The sequence below is a fragment of the Notolepis coatsorum genome, assembly GCF_963971535.1.
Source record: "Notolepis coatsorum genome assembly, chromosome: 19".
NCBI classification, from domain to species: Eukaryota; Metazoa; Chordata; class Actinopteri; order Aulopiformes; family Paralepididae; genus Notolepis; species Notolepis coatsorum.
The window spans coordinates 83,153,893-83,177,009 of record NC_140183.1 but is presented as its reverse complement, the minus strand read 5'-3'; the positions used below and the strand labels follow the sequence as shown (position 1 = coordinate 83,177,009).

Here is a 23,117-nt window from a genome sequence, read left to right as displayed (position 1 = left end):
TCTCCTTTATGTTCGAAATGTCAAACAGACCTGGGTACCTACAGGCTACAGTCTATCACTACTTTTGGGAATCTAAGTGTTTATCCAGGTTCTGGGGCCGATTGATTGATTGATTGAACACTTTATTAACATATTGCAGAATGGGTACAGTATAGTACAGCTCAGTCATGATTTGAAAATGGGGGACCCTGATGTAAACAAGACGAACGTCTTTCTCTGGTCTGCATCCCCTTAACAATTGTATGTATTGAGCTGTACTGTATCAGGGTCCCCCATTTTCAATTCATCAGGACATACATGACATACAGTACTGCTACATCTATACATTTATGACATACCAGATTTTCAAATACAGTACAGTTTGTGATACAAAAAGAGTCCAGAAAAGAGAGTATATACATTTGACATAGAAACTGTACATTGGAGGAGGTTGGGTAGGTGGGGGGGGGGGGACTGTACATTGGAGGTGGTTGGGGGGGGGGGGTTGGGTAGGAGGGGTGACACCCTTTACAATTCAAACTATTTGATAAACTTCTACTTTCAGCCCGGAAATGCATTCTGATAAACTGGATTAAGGATAAGCCTCCATTTTTACAAATGTGGTATAGAGATCTTCGGTGTGCTACCCCATGAAAGACACTGTGCAATGCATAGAGGCAACAACGCTTCCTTTCAGGAGGTGTGGGCCCCACTATTAGACTATTTTCCTGCTGAAATTTCTCGGATCCTTCTAAAGGCCCAGTGCCCCATTGTATGGACAGACCTAGGATAGGAAAAAATAAATATATGTCTACATGTGAATGGGCTCGAGGCAAGTGCAATACTGTACAGTGCCTGTCTTGGTTTGCTTTTCCTTTTTGCTTGTTTTTCTTTTTGTTTTGTTTTTGCTTGCTTATGGTGTGGATGATGGCATAGAGATGAACTGGAGGACCCCCCCCCCTCCATTGTCCCAATGTGTGTTTTTGTAATGTAAGTAACTGTACGTGAAAAATCTATATAAAAAAAATATATATCAAAAAATAACTAAAAAGAACAAAATTCGTTCATTTTTGAAACCATGAACTTTAGTTCAAATTTTTGAATTATGAACTATGAACTGAACTAGTTCATTTTAAAAATTGTGAACTGTGAACTGAACTAGTTCATGTAGAAAGTGAACTTTCCCAACACTGTATATATATATATATATATATATATATTATATATTTCCTAAATATTCACGTCACTACTACAAGGTAAGAAAACTGTATTTTCCCAGTCTCCAAAATCACCGCCGACTCGACAGATGAAAATTCCTCCTCACCTGAAAGCCGTAAATAAACAGCAAAACGGTAGGCAAGGCACCCTGGTCTAGAAATGCAGGCTTCAATCTATGTTGTTTAGTCTATCTGTTCAGTACTGCTCAGCAGTTTCAAGATGCACAATGAGCTCTTCAGAGAGAATTGTTGAATATTAGGGATGCCCCGATCACGTTTTTTGCCACCGATACCGATCACCGATCATCTATGAGCCATATCGGCCGATACCGATCGTTTTTGGTTTTATAAAAAAATATACCTTTTTTTTTATTTATAAAATATATATATTATATAATTATACTTGTAGTTGTATTATCTGCGAGACATCGCCACCACGCAACAAGTCAAAATGCTCGCTATCTCCACTGTCTGTGTGTATACTCTGCTTTGGTCAAATCACATTCAGCATTGCCCTCAGCGTCCCCAGTCAGAGCGATAGTTCAACAGGGCCTGAAACGTATAAGATGTGAAGCATGATAGCTAATTAGCCAATGTTCAGCTGCAAAAACGAATAATGTCAATTATGTTATAAGACATTGATATCAGGAGCTATCTGTAGCCACTGCTAGCCGGCTAGATGACGTTAGACAATGCATCATGTATTAAAATAAAGTCTAACAGTGATCTAACGTTAGCTACCTATGCTAACGGAGGTCTCATGCTGGCACATCCCCATCATTCTTAAACTGAACTGCGCATTTGTTGATATCAGGAGCTATCAGTAGCTAGCCAGTTAGACAATGCATCATGTATGAAACTAAAGTGAATAGTTGACTGTGTAGTTTTGTTTAAACAGTAACGTTAGCTCGGTAGCTAATGTTAGCTCACAAGCGATAGCTAGTTAGCCAACGCTACCCAGCACTTGCGAAAACGAATGCCAAACTGTCACGTTGATATCAGGAGCTATCAGTAGCTAGATAACATTAGACAACGCCTCATGTATTAAACAAAAGTGAATAGATGACTGGGCCATTTTGTTTAATGCTTGTGTTGTTGAAAGAGGAGCTCTGCGGTGCTCATGCACTCGACTCTTGCCGAAGGGTTTGTTGACAACATGACACAGGTCTGGGAGGGGGAGGAGGAGGGGGAGGAGGAGGGGGAGGAGGGGCAAGACGTGCAGCAGCTGAGTGTGGCTGTGAGCGAAGAACTCTGCAGAGAATTGGATTCACGATCGGCAAAAATGAAGCATTATCGGAATTCACCAATCTCATATTTATACTGAATATCGGCCGATACGATCGCTGGCCGATCGATCGGGGCATCCCTAATCGCAATATATATTGTGTATCATGATATGGCCAAAAAATATCACGATATCATTTAGAGGCCGTATCGCCCAGCCCTAGCGTAGCGTTTATTTTTTTTTGTCCACTTTTTCTCCCATTTTCTATTTTTCTCCCATCCCAATTTCATATCATCCAATTCAACCCTCCCCTGTCTCAAACGCTGTTTCTTGCCTCCCACAAGCCGGCTGCAATGTGGACTCAGGCCCTGTTTAGACGGAAACACTAGCAGGTGAATCCGCAAAAATATTTTTTTGGATGTGCCTTTTGTTTATACGGCAACGGCGTTTTTACGGGGAGAAACCGCAAAAAAGTGAGACCACCTTCCTGGGTGGAATTCCTAGAAACGATAAACCTTTGCGCTATCATCTAAACTGTCAAACCGCATAAAACGATGACGAAAGGGTTCTCAAGGCTCTCGTCGCGTACTGCTTACATCACAGGCATGCGCCAGTAGCCTAGAAGCGTAAACAAAGCATGTCTGATTCTATCCATGGCGATCACCTGAAGGCTACATTGGCAGTACTTTTAAATACACAAGAATCTGTCCCGCGGCTATCGCAACTATTAGTGACTGGAGCCACTGTCTGTGAGTGACTCTGCTTTGGTCCAATCACATTCCCCCACCCACAGTCTGCGAATCAGAGGCAGAGTAGGGCGGGTCTTCACAGCACGTCATGTGACATATGCGCCAATCGTGTGACAGCAGGGCTCCGTCGTCTCGAGTCTTTACAGCCTCGTCTGCACGCAGAATTCCATCCCAAAACACTAGTCTAAACGCAACATTAAAAGTGAGACCGCAAGTCGACTTTTGCGGTTTCTGTTCAGACTCTCTCCGTCTAAACATGGCCTAAGTCATACATAGCACGAGTCCCCTCCGATACTCGAGGTAACAGCAGTCGCATCTTTCCACCTGCGTGGCGCGATCTTTCAGCGTCAGGGGTCTGCGCTTTGGAGGGGCGCCGCCCCCATCGCTTCCTGACTCTACTGCGCAGGCGCACAAACCGACCTGTAGGAGTCGCTGTCCACAACGCCCGATCCCCACCCATCAGTTTCCCACCCCCTAATACTGCCAATGTGTATTAGTACGGACGACCAGCTAAACTGAAAGCAATGTGGAGCGCTGGGCTCGAACAGGCGAACCCAGCGTCTCCAGTATTCGTGGTGAGCGCCTTGCCCACTGCACCACGTAGCCGCCCTGCGTAGCGTTTTATAAACTTGATAAGACATGCCGCTCCATGAGCGAAGAGACCTGCTGCAGACAGAGTGGAGGTAATGTAATCATAATCATTAGAAATATTATGTAGCACTGGGTATGATCTTGTTATTCAAGATTCAAGATTCAAGATTCAAGAGTTTTAATTGTCACGGCATACAGGTATACAATGAAATGCGGCTGGTCTTGCCCGCGACGATATTGCTGCTGCCATGCGTTTTAAGATACGTTCTAAAAATAGATTTCCCTAAACAATTACTCTACTCGAGTAAATCATGCGACTAGTCGAGCTGGGAAAACATTACTTGTGCCCATACCTAGAAAATATGTTTCCAAATTTTTTTTTTTTACCCAATTGTTGTTAGTCATCATTTAAGTGCTAGACACCCAATGAGGCATCTTTTCATCAGTAAGTACCACGTAACCTTACATTCAAACACTGTGCATTGAGAATACAAATTAAACAGAGCACAAAAGATCAGCTCTGTGTTAGTCTGCTGTATTACCTTACAGCGATCTCTTGGTGTTGTTGGTTGGTTGGTGAGCTGAAATGACATTGGAAGCATTTCAAATTTCTCTCAGGTGACACATGATGCTCAATCACAGTTCTCCCGCACGGAACTAGAAATGACACCACCTCTAATTCTATGGGCCTCTCCTGGTAGAGAAAAGTCTCATCTCAAAGCCTCTACCTCTCCATGGATTGCTGAAAGCTAAGAATCACTCAAGAGGTCAACCCCTACAGTAAGGTCATGGCAGTTAATTTAGCAGGTTACATCTACAACTGCCACTGACATTTCTAAATCCCAAGCGATTTGATGTATCAATAGGCCACTGACATATTATGCTCCGATTTAACTCTGCAAGTGTTTGACCGTTTGCAAAACAATGATTAACTAGAGCGGTCCGTGAAGCTGCACTGAGCGAGGGTCTTTAGGCACCACTTCCTGTGCCATCGATGAGGGCTGAAATAAAAGGTTATGGAACATTTTATTATACTGATGGCTGATGCACTCAACCAAACATCTGGAGGGTAGTAGGGCTGCACGATTGATCGTAAAAGAAATCACGATCTCGATTCATACATCTATGGGATCTCATTTCTAAATGACGATTCTGATGTATATGCATTTGCATCAGTTGCATTAAAACACTCGCTCCTATTCCCCTATGCATTCAGGTCACGCTGCATTCACGTGTTGACTTATTTGCTTCGGAAAAATCGCAGTTGCTATATCAATCACACGTACACGATGTAAAGCAAAACACTATTACCGTAATTCCTCTAATAGTAACCGGGTCTCAAATACAAGCCGGGTCTCTATTAATGGCCGGGTGCGCTCTTGAGCTAAGCAATTATAAGCCGGCCTCCTAATACAAGCCGGGTTACTAATATACTGAGCTGCATACTGAGCTAGTTACTTGATTTCACTTTGAAAACGTTGAAATGACCAGTGACCACCTGTAATTGCACTGTTTACTATTTCATACAGTACTTGGTTTCAATAAATGAACCCAGTACATTTTACTGGGTTCAAACTGACACAAAATGTTGATTTATTCATTATGATCCGTTTGAAAATTTGAAATATAGGCCTCCCTCTTATACAGGCCTCCTCCGGCTAATACAAGCCTGGTACCCGCTACAGTTGAAACAAATACAAGCCGAGGTTACTATTGGAGGAATTACGGTAATTCAACATTCACGTCATACAACTCCATCAGTGATCTCCCATTCTTACTTTTGTGTTGACTTGTCGCCGAATTCCTGTTTTTGGGTTCCAGATGAGAGGTTGGCGCTGGAAAACACAACGATTTCATAGCCTGAAGTCTTAGTCATTAGTCATACAGTCCAAAGTTTATAAAAATCCCATGGAAAGGTAGTTTTGTAGAAAGGTTTTTGTAATGTTGTAATGTGTGTACCGGTAAAAGAAATACAGCACGATTATCCAAAATGGCCGTCCACTTCATAACATTCTGGCGCTAGTCGGGACAAAGGTCTTCTTCGTCAACCCTCCCCCACTCTCACCCTCCAGTGTGGGATCTCTTTCGGAGCGGACGCTCGTTGGCTACAACGGTGATCCATCATTTTCGCCATAAGCGGTGATTGGTCAGTTCAGGTCCGGTCAGAACCGGAAGTGGTCATTTGACAGAGCGCTTGTCAAATGACGCTCGCCGGATATAGCGTCTTGTAACTCGAGACCCGAAGCACGCAATTAGTAGAGTGTGGTGGCGATCGAAAGGCGGCAAATTCAACTTTTGAACAGTGTATTGGATGATCGGCAAAAAATATTTTGATATGTGTTATGTTTAAGTCAAGCACTTTGATATATGTTATGTTGCGTCTGTTTAACCACTTGAGCTCCAGCCATATTTTCTGAAAATCCTCCTAAAAATACATACCTAAGTAAATGGAAGATTGCTCCACTTCTACAAGGTCCGTTTGCATGTTCCTGGTATCTAGGGACATCTATGGATCTCAGGGAATGTATTGCCAGTGTCAGAAATATTGTGTGTTACTAGGCTTGAGTAAATTGTAATGAACCAAAGGAGAATATCACTATATATATATATCTTTGACAGTGAATAACACCATGAAATTTTTTTACCAGACATGAAAAATCTAAGCAAATTAATAAAGGGAAGATTATTAAACAGAGGGTTTTGTAGATACAGTACTGAATTCTGCCATCCGGACACATGCAATTTGAAATATGATTATAGAATATAGAATATCAGGCCTATAAATTAGGGATTAGGGATGGGCATTTTACGATCGATTGATCGCATGATGTACTCAAGGAAAACGCTGTACAAAATAAACGTCTTTTCCGGTGTTTTAGACTTTGCTCTTTTATTTTGAAACCCCCCAACCGGAAGTATTGTTGTTATCGCTAGCGGAACTTATCTATGAGCGGACAACTTGTGTCGTCCGGTTCTGTGTTTTTGAGCCAACGCTAAAACAAATGTTGAGATTGTTGGTGAAAAACTAACGTTAGGTTAGTTTTAAGTTAACGTTAGATGCAGCTACAGGCAATCGACGATGAGGAGGAAGAGCTGCTGATTTTAAATCGGCAGTGTGTCAAAGCCGTATATAATAGAATAGCCCTGTTGTATTAAATTAATTGATGTTTAACTTGTCTGTGTCCAGTCCTTTCGACTAGCCCCACCCGTTCATTGTAAACAATGATGCATGTAATTGTATTAACGTTATTGTGTGTTGTAGCCATGTTATACATTCTGAATGGCATTAACGTTAGTTGGGTACTGTCATTGTATTTCGTTGGTTAGCTATTTAGCTAATGTCGATAGCATTGAATAGCATCAACGCTAGCTAGCTACAAGGAATTCTCACAAGCTGGCATAGTAAAAAAAAAATGCATCCTAGTAAATAATTTTAAGATCGAGTTTTCTCATAGCCGTGAGTAATCGATCAATCGATTACTCACGCCCACCCCTACTATGGATTTTTTTTATTCATTTAAGGCACACGGACCTGTGGGTTACCTTAGAAATCATTCGGAGATTCCCAAAGTGCAATACCGGCCACATCCTCACAGGTGGCAGTATCGAGCACCCTTATATCTTGGCCTGTGTAACGTTCAAATGTCTCCGGGTGCAGTTTTCTTTGTCAGGCGAGTCGGGCAGTTATCCCGATCGCATTGAGAAGCGTCAAATGCCCCCGATGCATCTGTTGTGGTGGATTATGTTGGCGACACGATGGACACCAATTCTGGGACTCGCGATCAGACAATTGGAATATTATTTTTGGGGTACCTCCTAGTAGGGCTGTACCGAATGCTTCGAAGCTTCGATCATACTGTTGACATTCAAATTCTAAATCAACATTCGAATTTTTTATAAATTATTATTTTTTTTTTTAATCTTTTTTGTATGTCTATTCAATCTGTTTAAACCAATGGGGTTTTTCTTCACAGTTGCAGATAAAGTTTAGGCTACACTAATATTATACTATAAGACGTCACCATCACTCGTACCAACCGTGCCCTTATTGGATTATTTATGTTGACGAAACTGATTAGTTATATTCATTATAAAGAAAGTTGATTTAATAAAAAAAAAAAAAAAACTAATTTAAGCAGATTAATCACTTTATTCAAATTGAGGATTTAGTTTGAAAAAAAAAAGTGTATATATATATATACACTTTTTTTTACAGACATTCGAAGCTTCGTTCGAATACTTCAATAGAAGCTTCGAATGTAAAAAAATTACATTCGGTAAAGCCCTACCTCCTAGTGAAGGTAAGGACTAAATTATATCAATCCTGCTTTGATCCAACCATGATTTCACATCGATCACAACGTGTGTGTGTGTAACGTTACTCCACAACGTATGCCGTTGGTGACGATCAAAGCATCAAAAAACGACCCCCCTCCCCCCCCTCATGCATAACATAATACCTATTATATACATTTGATTTGGAAATAGTAGCGTGTCCAGGCGAGAAACGCCAACGCTTTTAGGGAAATTCATGTATTGCTGCATATCGTAGTTTTCTGGGATTAGACAGGATCACTCTAAAACTATACTTACATTCACCACGGTATAACACGCAAACGTATGGACGTTGATGTCAAATGGGCCATAGTATTGTATCCATAGCTATAATATAGATTATAATATAGCCCTGCAAACACCGCCACTTATTCCTATCTTTTAGAGCGTTGGCGTGGTAGGAACAAAAGATGCTTTGGCGTGGTAGGAACAAAAGATGCTTAAGTCTGTGGCGTCCAAAGAGTTAAGAAAGAGTGCAATAAATGTTTTATTGAAAAAAAATAAGAATCACAGGAATTGTTATCTCAATTCCTAGAAAAAAAATCGTGATTCACATTTTAGCAAAAATCGTGCAGCCCTAGAGGGTAGCGTTATTTTAATTCACTGAGGAAGTTCGTAGCAGAGATGGAGTTAAGAGATAGCAACAGTAACTATGGGAGATGGGACTCGTAGAAAAGTTGCAAACGGTGAATTGTATCTTAACACGAGTGCCAGCGACAAGATTTCTCATTAGTTCATGCCAACCGTTGAGTGCCAGCAGACGAGAAATCTCGTTTTTAAATCGTTATTTTTTTTATTATCGATTTCCATTCATTTTTCATCAATATGGCCTCACGTTACAAGTGGGGATCTGTCTGAGCTCGAACAGGGAAAATACCACCCCCTATCGTCTCTCCGGATGGTACTGCACCCCATTGGATTGGATTGAATGAAACGCATGGGGGAAAAAAAGAGTCCGGATTCCACATTTTACTTGGCAGGCAAGTAACCGGAGACGATCCCAGTCATTGCCCACCATCAGAACAGCGTGGAATATATCTTTCGACCACCCAGCGTTGGATCAATAAACGCGATCATTATTTGGAATGGCGATCAGGAATTGGAATCATCTTTTTGGAGAACATCTGATCTGAGGTAAGGAATCTATTTTACCAGTATTGGGATAATCAGAGCTGTTTACCTATATATCAACGTGTCCCATATGTGTGTGTGGCTGTGAGTGTGTAGCTGATCAGGAAATAAGATAATGGATTTTTCAGCCCGCTTCTATAGCGTGCATAAGTACACATATACTATCGATAATCTAGCGTTTATTTGAAAATGATTCATAAATAGGCCGAAAAATGACAACGTGTTTTGTGTATTACAGTAAAGCGCGATTCCTGCAAAATCTTTTTTTTCCTGAAAGTTTAAAAAAAACTAGCGTTTTCTAAATGGTATATAACGGAAATGAACCGATTAAAAAACAATCTGTTTCAACAATGTTGACTGCAAACAAGTCATTGATAAGCGACGGTCGTATTAGACACATAGCCATAATTTAAGATATAGTTTATGCGTTCACAAATGTGAGCGCTCTGTCATTGAATAGAGCAGTGGCACTTAACGGGGTATATAGGACTGGCACGGAAAGTGTTAAAAGTGGCACTTCGCCAAAAAAACTGCTGGTTTATTTTGCACATAATATCACACATTCAAAAACTGTTTTGCACTCATTTTAGTTTGACAATTATTTAGAGTAAATGAGTTTGAATATGGCCACATTGCATCCTTGTGTTGTGTTAATTAAAACCATAAATATATTGTCAAACTAAATTAATGTGTGCAAAACTGTTTCGAGTTTTGGGATGCGTGACATTACAAGATAGTGCAAGATAGAACAGCGTTGTTGTTTTTTGAAGTGCTCCTTTAATGTCACTATGCCAGCGGGGAGCAACTACCACTGGCATGACAAACAAGCGTTGAAAGCTTTAAAGCCAGAAGGACAATTATATGGAACAACAGAAAAGGGACCAACCTGCGTCTTGGTCTACGTTCCGGCTTTTCCTTACTGTCTGCTCGGCGGTCCCTGCTGCGTCTGTCCCTGTCCCTGCTCCTCCTCTTCCTCTCTCGGCTGCGGCTGCGAGACGGGGACCGCCGGTGATGTCGATTCTCCTTGTCCCGCTCAGCTGCATCAAGAGACAAATGAAAGGATAGATGTAAAAGACGAGGGGTGTGGATGACAAGAGTGGAGGGAAAAAATTATGAATTGGTCATTAAAGGAAAGAGCCTATATACTCAATAGCCACAGTAGGATCTCCTTTTCCAACGAACACAGAACATGTGCCAGTAACACTAACATCTCACAACCACCAACTAGTAATACCCAATTGAGGGGCTACAAAAGGCAAAACAAACTACTGTGCAGTGCACCCCTACTGCAATATTTTACATTTGACTAAATGTCAAATAAAATAGTTGTGTAAAGGCAGTTTGGAAAAGTTGGTTAGTTATACAACCAGGCTACAGTTATAAACACAGAAAGGGTAGTTGTTTGCTACAATTATATAAACATGAATGCTGTGCACTGCTTACAAACAGCTGCAGCCTGGATAGCAGCAGAGCTATATTACCCTGCAGCCAGCTCAGCCAGCTGGCAGTGAGCAGCAGTCCACTCCTCATACAGACTAGTCCCCGAATGAATGGAGACGCACCGTTGCTAGCTATTGTTTTAATTTAACGTGTTAATTTCATAGAAATCGACAGTGCGTTAGAGACCCACAATCCATAAGAAACAGATGAGTAGCAACACGGCTAGATGGCGTTACACAGAAGGGGTATACACATTGTATTCAGGTGTGCTTTAAAAGTGCATCGTTCCAGGAAATAGACTCATCCCATCCATCGGCGCCTGCAGCAGCTAGCAGGGCTAACGACGGCGGCATTATTAGCACTATTCACAACAATTCAACAGTTTAACAAAAGTACGTTAGTTTATTTATTTTTTACCTTGTTTGTTCTCAGACAGTTGTCTCTCAAATTCGTCAAAATCCGACATCTCTGAGACTTATTAAACTAACGCGCTTAGATACGGTTGTGTTGTTGGACGTGAGTGAGTGAGTGAGCGAGACTTTCCAACAAAGTACCCTCTGCTAACGTAGCTCAGCTAGCTGTATGTCCCCAAGGACACAAATATCGGTAACCAAGACACAGAACTATTGGAAATAGCAGTGCCTTGGTCGAACAGATAACTGCTCTTTGTTTCACGCCGTTAACCCACAACAATAGTGATGGAGAAGACAACGTGTTCTCGTGGGCTAACCGTTAGCCCGCTCGCGTTAGCTAGCTAAGCTCGTAGCGGTTAGCTGGGTCCAGGGGAACGGGCCTCGCCGCAGCACACACTTAGCCAGCCAGCTAGCTGAGCAAATACAATCAATACGGAGATTTGTTGCCAAGTCAAGGAGAAATCCAAATGTACGCTGGTCGACCGTGCATATTGGTTGGCCTTTATAATATGCAAATTGTATACGCTTTGCGGCTGATTTTAGGCGAGGAGAAAACGGCCACTGTATAAATTCGGTCTGCCCGCTCTCTCTAGCTCCGTCTCCCAGGCGCCCCGTGACACCGGAAGTTGATGAACCATTACACTTCCCGTTGAAAGGAACGCGCCCATTGGCTCTGGCTCTGCGTGTAGGCCCGCCTACCCAGAGCCACGGGCACTTTATTATGCACATGTTTTGGGATTGCCCTCCACCGTAGCTCGTTTTTGGAAATCCATAACGAATGAATGAAAACTTTATTTAACAGATTGCAGAATGGGTACAATACAGTACGGCTCATTACACACACTTGTTAAGGGGATGCAGAGACCAGAGAAAGACGTTTTTCTTGTTTACATCAGGGTCCCTCATTTTCAATTCATAGTGATTGATTGATTGATTGAAAACTTTATTAACAGATTGCAGAATGGGTACAATACAGTACAGCTCAATACACACAATTGTTAAGGGGATGCAGACCAGAGAAAGACTTTCGTCTTGTTTACATCAGGGTCCCCCATTTTCAATTCATCAGGACATATATGACATACATGACATACAGATAGTCAGTACTGCTACATCTATACATTTATGACATACCAGATTTGCAAATACAGTACTGTTTGTGATACAGAAGGAGTCAGGAAAAGGGAGTATATACATTTGACGTAGAAACTGTACATTGGAGGAGGTTGGGTGGGGGGGGGTTGGGTACACTGGGATATTGACAACCATACTGGGTAATCTACATTGGAGGTGGTTGGGGGGGGGGCACACTGTATATACAAGCAAAACTGTACATTGAGGGGGGGGGGGGGGGAGACACTGTACAAACAAACAAAATTGTACATTGGATTATTGACAAAACCATACTAGGTAAATGACTGTACATTGGAGGGGGTTGGGTTAGGATATTTACAGGGGCCAGTGTTGAATTGCAGTCTCCCGTAGGTGTCCCTTGAGAGAGGTTTTGAAAGTGGGTAGTGATCCACATTCCTTTACAGCTTTGGGTAGGGCGTTCCACATTGATGTGGCATAATTGCGAAACGTGTTTAGTCCCTTATTTGAGCCGAATCTGGGTTTAACATGATTTGTGGAGCTCCCTCTGGTGTTGTGATCGTGGTATTCACTGACCTTTGGGAAGTATTTTGACATGTACATGGGTACCTTGGTCGTGTAGTGTATCTTGTAGACCAGGCCCATTGCAAGTTGCTGTACTCTGTCGTCTACTCTAAGCCATCCTAGGTTGTCAAAGTGGGCAGGGGTGAGGTGGGTTCTAGGAGTAAGGTCAAGCAGTAGTCTGACCAGTTTGTTTTGAGATGTTTGTAATTTTGTTTTTAGCGCCTTTGAGGTGCTTTGGTACCATGAGGTGCAAGCATAGTCGTAGTACCCCTGAATGAGTGCTCCTGCCAGAGTCTTCAGGGTATTCTTGTTTACCAGAGAGGAGATCCGGTATAAGAATTTAGTTCGTTGGTTGACTTTTTTTTATTACATTGGATGCCATTTTGTCACAGGAGAGATTAGCCTCTAGGATGGAACCCAGGTAGGTAATTTCATCTTTCCTTGTGACAATATTGTCACCCACTGTAACTGAGAAGCCGTCGGTCTTGCTGAGTTTGTTATTTGAACCGAAGAGAATGGACTCTGTTTTGCCCATGTGTAATGATAGTTTGTTATCAGCGAGCCATATGCAGATTCTGCCTAGTTCCGAGCTGAGGGTTTTTTCAACCTGTAACTTGTTCTTGTCAGAGACCAGCAGGGTGAATTGACTAAGCTCTCAAACATATGTAATTTAACAATCCCATGCACAGCGGCTACACTACTTCTGAACGACATAACAACCCTACCAGCATCCATACAACAAAAGAGAATTGTTCTGGCGGGGGCGTTACTGCTGCCAAGAAACTAATAGCCATGAGGTGGAAGGAGCCTGAGAAGCTCACATTGATTAACTGGTCCCTAACGCTGCTAGATGTTATTTATTTGGAGATTTCTACTGCACGGGTGATTGGGGTGGGACAGGCTAGCATTGAGCTGTGGGTCGCAACGGCTGAGGTAGTTAAGTCCACCATATGCGCAGACCCGTCTGCAGAAACAAATGCTTTTTTTCCCTTTCATCTGTTTCAGCTGGAACAGTGGCACTGTGGCTTGCTTGGCACTGCCCACCACAGTGCTGAACTAAACAGCAGAGAGACAACTGAAACATCTCATTTCTCTCTAGCCATATTTTCAGAAAATCCGCCTAAAAATACATACCTAAGTAAATGGAAGATTGCTCCACTTCTACAAGACCATTTGCATGTTCTTGGTATCTAGGGAGATCTATGGATCTCAGGGAGTGTATTCCCAGTGTCCGAAATATTGTGTCTGTTACTAGGCTTGAGTAAATTGTAATGAACCAAAGGAGAATATCAATTTTATTTGATTTTCTTATCTTTGATTGTGAATTGACCAGACATGAAAAATTCAAGTTTTAATACTCTTATCAACATGATAGTCGACAAATGCTTGCTTTATGCAACAAATGCATGTTTATTTATTGCCACAATGATAAATACTGTCCAGAATCTTCAAATAACTAAGATGTGCAAACTGCATTGTAAAAGAAAAAAAGGCCCAACAAAAAAATAACAGATGGGCATACCAATTTATTAACTGTAACATTACATAGTAATGATTACTAACACAGTAGTGTGTTGAACTTTACACTTGAACTATTCATCCCCCTTTTTTTGTTTAAGCAGCCATTTAACACAAAAGGATGACCCTCATGCATGGCAAATTTGCATACAATTCTAAACAAACAAAATAACTTAAAAGAAAATAATAATTTAAAACAATGAATAAAGTGTGCATGAAATAATAGGGGAAAGAAAAAGTTAGGAACTTGTTACATTCATCCACACAAGGGCTGAGGACTCGCCCCCCACCCCCCAAATAATAATTTAGGGCGGGCACAGTTGACTCAGTGGGCGGGCCCGGTCCCCCAATGCCCGCCCATGCCGCTGGGTCTGCAGATATGCGGTTGAGCAGGGTTGGGGTGTTGGTCCTGGTGAGTCCGACGGTCCGTGGGGGAGGAGGAAATGTATTTTGCAGGGTTTGTGTTTTTTTTATTTTTTTTATTTTTTTTACTCTGTATTTATTATTTCTATTATTGTCATTACTGTACTGTTACTGTTGTTATTTGATATTGTTATGTTTATTATTGTTAATATTATTATTATTATTATTATTATTATTATTATTGTTGTTGTTACTGTATTGTGTTTTGTTTTGAAAAAAAGAGAAAAAAAAGATTTGATAAAAAATTAAAAAAAATAAACAGTGAAATTAAAGGTTGTATCAGTCTCAACTCTGAACTGGGGGTTGAGAAATCGCACCCAAGTTTGCAACTAGGAACTCTGAGTTGACACGCCGTTTAATTTTTCCTAGTCTGTGTTATATAGGCAGGTTCATCATCATCATTAATTTACTGTTATTATTATTGTTGTTGTGTTACATTTTTATATATTTTTTTATCCGCTTTTTCTCCTTATTTTTATATTTTTTCCCCATCCCAATTTTGCCTCGCCAATTCTCCCTTCAATTCTCCCCTCCCCTATCTCGAACGTTGCTAGACTGCCTCCCACTGGTCGGCTGCAGTGAGGACCAAGCCTTGCATCACGTGTCCCCTCCGGTACACGAGGAGGCAGCTGTCGCATCTTTTCACCTGAACAGCGCAATCTCTCAGTGGCGAGGAGTAACGCGTGGGAGGCTCACGCTGCCCCCGATACTTTCTGATTCTGCTGTACAGGCGCACCAACCGACCTGTAGGAGTCGCTGTCCACAACGTCCAATCCCCACCCACCGGCTTTCCCACCCCTAACACTGCCAATTGTGTTAGTATGAACGATCAGCCAAGCCGGTAGCAACGGCTCGGACCCAGCATATCCTGCGTTAGTGGCGAGCGCCTTGCCCACTGCGCCACTTAGCCGCCCTTGTTACATTTATTTGTTAAACATTTTTTTTTATTCAAATTATAGTTGATATGAATGAATTAATGATCATTGCATTTATACAATGCTTTTTCCCCCAATGTAGGGTGGAAATGTCCTCCTTCACCACCACTGTGCAGCACCCAACCTTGGGCTACGTAGGCTCAATGGCTGCCATACACTGGCACCAGGCACACCTCACACTACACAATGGCTGAAAGGCTCAGGAGACACGGATTAATATCACCCAATTAAGGGGGGGGGGGGGGTGGAACGTCAGTGTTACGTGTGGGGGTGTGTTTGTGCCCTGATCAGGTGTTCCCAGTGTGTGATGTGTTATGTCTAGTTGTAGTTCCCTGTCCTGGTCGCGTGTAGCTTATTGCCAGCGGAAGAGTGCAAGAATGCTTCCGCATTCGTCACCGCACGCCAGTACGGTAATGCACCTTTCCTTTCGCCCCGCTCAGACAAATGCATGTAGTACATTGCAACACAACGCAGCATTTCCGCGTACATTGCAACGAATCACTTGGAGTTTGAAAGTGATATCAGAAGAAACTACTCAACCTCGGCTGTCTTTAACTATGAGTGAACACAACGCATTGTAACATTAGCGCAGCTGTCAACTGTACTTTACTATGGAATACATACATGTATATTATCGCGACGCGTCGTCACAGACTAAACAGTGTTCTGGATTTTCCTACAATGGATTATTGATTGTAAATTGAACCCTTGCACTGAAGAACCATTATGAATCTGTGTTAGAAAATGTTTAGTTAGAGTGCTGTGTTCACTCATAGTTAAATACAGTAGAGGTTGAGTACTTCATTATCTAAAGATGGTAAGTTAGAGTGTTGTGTTCAGTCAGACAGTAGACAAGTAGAGGTTGAGTACTTTATTATCTAAACATGGTAAGTTAGAGTGTTGTGTTCACTCATAGTTAAATACAGTAGAGGTTGAGTACTTCATTATCTAAACATGGTAAGTTAGAGTGTTGTGTTCGCCTGTAGCTGTTCCGCAACCGTTGCTATTTCCGGGGTAGGCCTGATTGGCCCCGACAGGCACGTGACCCGCCGCGGCCACGCCCCGCGGCAGCCCCAGCGGCAAGCGCGCTACTGCTGGAGTTCGCTTCGCCTTTCACATCGCTGCCGTTGGCGAAAGCAGGATGAGAGGCGAGAGCGTAGATTTCACTGTGTATCATTTAATCATTTAACATTTGAAAGGCATACATTGTTGTCATACAGAAGTACAGAATACTTTTATCCAAAATGCTTCTTACTGTTACACTGTTAAAGACTGTGCTAGACAAATGAATGACTAATTCGGTCAGAAATAACGTAACTAATAACGTTAGTAAGCACTGCTTATATGCTTATTGTAACTGAGGGGTTACAAAACCCTGACTGTATTAAAGATTGTGATAGATTAAACCACTGCTAGGTATGTACTTTAATTACTGGCCAGACAGTACATCTAATATATGGTAGACACTCATAATAACACGGCACTGACAAAGAAATATCATTTGAGGGTATTTATTATTATGCAGTAATTGGTTACAGATATGAGAATTAGGGTCGCGCTTGTATGGCGAAGAATAGGCATAAAGTCAGTCAGTAGCATAAGTCAATGGGAATAGAATGATTCCTACGATGGGGTACTAGGCTAACGCCGCCTGGCGTAGAATGGCAATTATAGAGGGCAACGCTGGTACCGCTTGGAGACAATGGGTTCCTCCCAGAGTTGTAAGGTCTGGAGGAGAGAGGAATGTTCGGATACTCAGTCTGATCAATTGAAGAAGAAGGAGATTCACGTACAGAAGCCAGTCCTTGTAATCCAAAGCTCAGCATCAAAAGCAATAACTGTAATCCAATTGCCCAATAGCAACGATGATAGCCAGCTAGCCTCGGTCCATGAGGCCAGCCCGAATGTAGATCCTCACGGGGTTAAATCCAAACGACAGTGGAGATTAACGATGCTCTTCTCCGGGTAATACGTTCCACAATCAATATAATCCAACCAATACTGGTTCGGCAATCGCCGCCGTCGGTTCTCCTGTGCACATGTCCAGTAGGTTCTCCGACTAGGCCTCCTCGTGTGCTGGTACCAATGTATTTAGTCCACGCGCACTGGCTAAGGTCCACTAGCTAAACGAACGAACTGCTGGGTAATGCTACACACGAACGAACTGTTGTTGGCACGATACACAATAAATTAACGACTATTTACTTCACATTAAGCTAAGTCGAACTTGACGTTACTGCATTAAATCTGACACTTTTACTATTCAATTCGCACATGGTTCTCAACGCTCTGTTAGACGCACTGCTGCTCACTTCACTGTTACCGAACTGCTGAACAGCTACTGTTCGCACCTGCCGCAGTATATATACTTAAGTGGCTATCTAGTGCCAAACCTCAGTTCTCGTCTCGAATCAATACGCTGTCTCCGGGCATGTTACGACATGCCCGGACTCGCCTTTGAACCTGACTTTGGGGGCTTGCGGTCTGGCGCCGATGGCGTTATCCAATAAGGAAAGCGAATATTACTATGATTCGAACGCAGGCTTAAAGGGATATACCGTGTATATATAAATAATATACAATGTATATAAAACAATAAATGTAGATTCTCAGCTTTAATCTGGCCCTTCACAACACTTATTATGTCTGCGGGGTACAGTAAACGTTTCTCCCGGTACATTCTGAAGAGCACACCGCTGTATGTTGGAGAACCAGCGGTCTTCCGAAGTTCCGCTCCTCATCCTCACTCGAGTGAGACTAAAGCCGTGCACAGCTCAGCCCTGTGAGACGCGAGCAGGAAGGAGCTGGGAGTCCTTCCAATCGGAATATGTTGTTTCTTTACACATATGTTGGATTATGAATATGTCTTTATAGCTACAAATGAATGACTAATTCGGTCAGAAAGCAGTAGCACAACAGTTGCAATGTTGTGTTACTGCTGTTCTCGGCATAAGCTCCAATAACATAAGACCGTCACCAGAGCTCAGCGATGCCGCTCGCGTGAGCATATTCTCCCGCTATTTTATTTCATACAACAATGTATGCCTTTCAAATGTTAAATGATAAATGATTGCATGACTGCCGACTGCGGCGCGATTATTATGACTGATGACTGCGATGTGAAAGGCTGTGAAAGGCGTCGCGAACTCCTTCCTAATGCTGCGGGCGGCGTTGAAGGCGGAAAGCGCCTGTGAACCACAGCAGCCTCGTTGCCGCGTCCTGAGGCTGCCGCGGGGCGTGGCCGCGGCGGGTCACGTGCCTGTCGGGGCCAATCAGGCCTACCCCGGAAATAGCAACGGTTGCGGAACAGCTACAGGCGTCCTGGTCTTGTAGTCCTTATCTTTTCCCTCCCAGGTGTATCCATTTGGAATCAACCCAGGTGTGTCTTGTCTCATCATTCCCTCATGTATAACTGTTCTGTTCTTCCCTGTGTGAGATGCTGATCCTGTTTGTACAGTTCTGTGTTTTGTTTGTCATTATTTTATGTTACTCCATGATTACAAAACCATGGTAATTATTAATTAAATATCTGTTGTTGGTTACTTTGGCTACCATCTCCTCATTATGTTACATTGACAAGACAACGAGCATTCCTTCAGTCAATGGTAACGTAATATGGGGACTCGTGCCAAACTAATTTGAGCAAAAATGTGGTGTTTACCACTGAGCATAATCCACACTTTAGAATATGGTTGACAGTGTTGTGTGTGTGGCCCATGTTTTAGACCCTGTTAAATAAATCTCCAATAAGGAGCGTTTCCAACCAGCTAGGGCAGCTGGGCCATTTTCTATGGACCCTTCATTGGCCTGGTAGGCACACCCTCTATGTAGGTCGGGGTCTTAGAAAGACCCTGTCAGGCTCCTCCTAGGCCGGCGTGTGTCAGCGGTTAGTTATATAGGGGTTCATAGTGAGGGATGGAAACGTTAAGGGATGGGCTTTAGATTTGTAGTAGAACACACGCCACTCGTTAATTGTTTGCGAATATTTTTAAGTGTGGATGCTTAGGAAGGTCATACCAATGCTCTTTGCTATTTAGGGAGTGTGTAGTTGTAGTTGTTTAGTGATTAGGGTTGAGTGGGTGGACCACTGTCGATCCTAAACACTACAATGGTGGAGCGGTGGCCAAAGTCATTTAAAGCAGGCTGTACAAACATTTAGGGTGAAGCCGTTTTGTTGTTTTTTGTGTATATATTAGTTGTTTTGATCATAGTTGCATAGTAGGAGTGGTTTTTTTTCTCGCCGTTTATCCGAGTTGTGCAACGGTACTAGGGCAAATATGCCTATGAAATTGGATGATTTTGTGGCCAAGCCAACGGTTGCCCAGTTGAATTTATGCACTAAAGAGGAGTTGTCGGTGATAGCAGATCATTATGGTGTCAAAATTGTCCAGAGTATGAGAAAACAGCAGCAAAAATGTGTGCTGGTTGAGGCTTTAACTATCAAGGAAGTCCTTGAGTGTTCTGTTTGTGAACCTTTGGAGGATGAGAAAGTCACAGGTGACCCTGTTTCTGCTAATCAGCTAGCACTCAGAAAGATGGAGCGTGTGTGCGCTCGGCAGGCTGAGGAACGTGAGCACGCAGAGGCAGAATGTGTGCGCATGCTCAGGGCCGTAGCCAGGGTTTAGAAATTAGGGAGGTCAATTTTTTTTTTGGCCCAGACCGGCCCACCATAATCGGTCGGACACCACCCACCAGTACACCATCCTTGCGGCCCCCTTAAATATGCGTACCTACTGTACTATTCCCCCAAACCACTACAAAGCTGGGTAGTAAGTGCCATGGACAAGTGGACCAGTGTACTCACTCGCTCTTGGCTGAATCTTGTTTTGGGTGGTGATGTAAAACACCTGCATCATAGCAGGCTCAGGACGGGCAAAGTAGTCTATAGCCTGTTCATCCCTGTCTCTCTCCTCCACAACCTGGCTTGACTAGACATAAGGAGAGAGAGAGATGATTACAATTAACTGGTACATTCAGGTCCAGAATTGTTGGAATTCCCTGACAAAGATGTGCAAAAAGCTGTACAATTTAAGCAATACCATACTGGTAATGAGCAAATAGTTGTTTATTCAATTAATGCATGGAGCTGTTCCATCTTATTTCATTTGATACTAACTACTCAGTTCATACAGATTTCAAGTATCCAAATATTAATGATGAATATTGCATAAGGTTTACACAGTTAATAGATCACCTTTTTGTTTTATATTCATGTTCAGAGATCTTTGTATGTGTGATTTATATAGTAATTAAATCAATGGTGGGCGGCTACGTGGCGTAGTGGGCAAGGCGCTCGCCACGAATGACGGAGACGCTGGGCTTGCCTGTTCGAGCCCAGCGCTCCACATTGCTTTCAGTTTAGCTGGTCGTTCATACTAATACACATTGGCCGTATTAGGGGGTGGGAAACTGATGGGTGGGGATCGGGCGTTGTGGACAGCGACTCCTATAGGTCGGTTGGTGCGCCTGCGCAGTAGAATCAGGAAGTGTCGGGGGCAGCGTGAGCCTCCCACGCGTTACTCCTCGCCACTGAGAGATCGAGCTGCGCAGGTGAAAAGATGCGACTGCTGTTACCTCGAGTACCGGAGGGGACTTGTGCTATGTATGACTTAGTCCACATTGCAGCCGGCTTGTGGGAGGCAAGAAACAGCGTTCGTGACAGGGGAGGGTTGAATTGGATGATACGAAATTGGGATGGGAGAAAATATAGAAAATGGGAGAAAAAGTGGATAAAAAAAAAAGCAATTAAATCAATGGTGTGCTTGTTTGTTTGGGGAGTTTGACCTACAGTTAATGTGCCTACCACGTGAAGGTGCATGCTCAATGGACAGCACAAAAACTATTTGTGTAGGTGGAGACTAGAGCTACCACAGATAGTAATAAGTTATAAGAGTAAGTAATCCATGCCATATATATCCTAATAGTTACCTTATTACCATACTTGGCCGAAAATAAACTTTGCTGCCTGTTGTGAATGTGTTTTTCCCTGTAGGCTAATACATAAGTAGGCATACATTTTTGCAGTTGAGCAAAAATTAGCAGTTGAGTAGGCTATATGTGCTGTGTTTTTATGTCTTCCATCGAGGACCACCTTGGAAATAAGTGTTTTAATTAATGCTTTTAGGTGATATCCTCAGGAATACAAATTGGTCAAGATAATTTGTTTTTATGATGTGTTTTTAATTTCCAAATACAAATCTAATCAAATAAAAGCAGTTTTTGCAGTTGAGCTACATGTGTTGTATATTATACAGCCTTTTCATGCATCTTTATCAAGGGAACCCTTATCCTTTTTTCTTTTTTTTTCTTGATCTTTTTCCCCCTCCTTTTTCCTCCGATTTTCTCCCATCCCAATGTTAGTCGTTATGCCAATTCCCAATCCCCTTCCTGGTCGCTGCGCACTTACCCCCCACAGTCGGTCTGGGAGAGTGGAGGCTATCACGTGCTTCCTCCGACACACGTCTAGCCAATCAACCGCTTCTTTTTACCTGGCAGCGCGGACTCTCACTAAGAGGGTGTAACGTGTGGAAGGATCACACTACCCCCCTTAGATCCTATCCGTGCTGAGCAGGTGCCCCGACCGAACTGTAGGAGTCGCTGTTTACAACGACCCGGACCCACCCCGCCAGCTTTCCCACCCTCTAATACTGCCAATTGTATTAGTGTGAACGGCCAGCCAAGCTGGTGACAACGCCGGGAGCTGGATTCGAACAGGCGAATCCAGCGCCTCCGGCGTTGGTGACGAACACAATCTCCGCTACGCCACCTGACCGCCCTCAAGGGAACCCGTATCCTAATGATTTTTTAAATAATATTATGATGATACGATATGGACCTAGTAGTTGGGTCATCTGTGGCACTTCATTTCTCAATGGATTTGTCATCTAGGAGGGTTAATAAACAAATTTAGCTGGGTGTATTTAAAAAAAAAAGGCAGGGACAATTTGTGAGAGAACAAAATCCAAAATGGCTGCCGTGGAAGTTAACTTTTTAATGGTTTGACCTACAATGATGCACAATACATGGTACCAGCCCCCTCTCAGTCATGTACCAGCCAGCCCCCTATCAGTCATGTACCAGCCAGCCCCCTCTCAGTCATGTACCAGCCTCCTCTCAGTCATGTATACCAGCCCCCTCTCAGTCCTGTATACCAGCCCCCTCTCAGTCATGTACCACAGCCCCCTCTCAGTCATGTACCACAGCCCCATCTCAGTCATGTACCAGCCCCCTCTCAGTCATGTATACCAGCCCCCTATCAGTCATGTACCAGCCCCCTCTCAGTCATCTACCAGCCCCCTCTCAGTCATGTACCACAGCCCTATCTCAGTCATGTACCAGCCCCCCTCTCAGTCATGTACCAGCCCCCTCTCAGTCATGTACCAGCCCCCTCTCAGTCATGTACCAGCCCCCTCTCAGTCATGTACCACAGCCCCCTCTCAGTCATGTACCACAGCCCCCTCTCAGTCATGTACCACAGCCCCCCTCTCAGTCATGTACCAGCCCCC

The 23,117-nt window shown here is 43.1% G+C and overlaps 1 protein-coding gene across 2 annotated transcripts in view; it reads right to left on the bottom strand.

The window, feature by feature from the left end:
• Nucleotides 1-11,690, bottom strand: part of u2af2a (U2 small nuclear RNA auxiliary factor 2a) — a 32,992-nt gene extending 21,302 nt beyond the window's left edge. For both annotated transcript variants that reach the window (XM_084337019.1, XM_084337020.1), the window contains exons 1-4: nucleotides 11,085-11,690; nucleotides 10,114-10,264; nucleotides 5,540-5,596; nucleotides 4,304-4,342 (exon numbers count right to left, since the gene is read on the bottom strand). In XM_084337019.1, coding sequence (XP_084193145.1) covers nucleotides 4,304-4,342; nucleotides 5,540-5,596; nucleotides 10,114-10,264; nucleotides 11,085-11,133 — 296 coding nt within the window. In that variant the 5' untranslated portion in view covers nucleotides 11,134-11,690. The remainder of the gene's footprint in view (nucleotides 1-4,303; nucleotides 4,343-5,539; nucleotides 5,597-10,113; nucleotides 10,265-11,084) is intronic.
• Nucleotides 11,691-23,117: the final 11,427 nt, after the last annotated feature.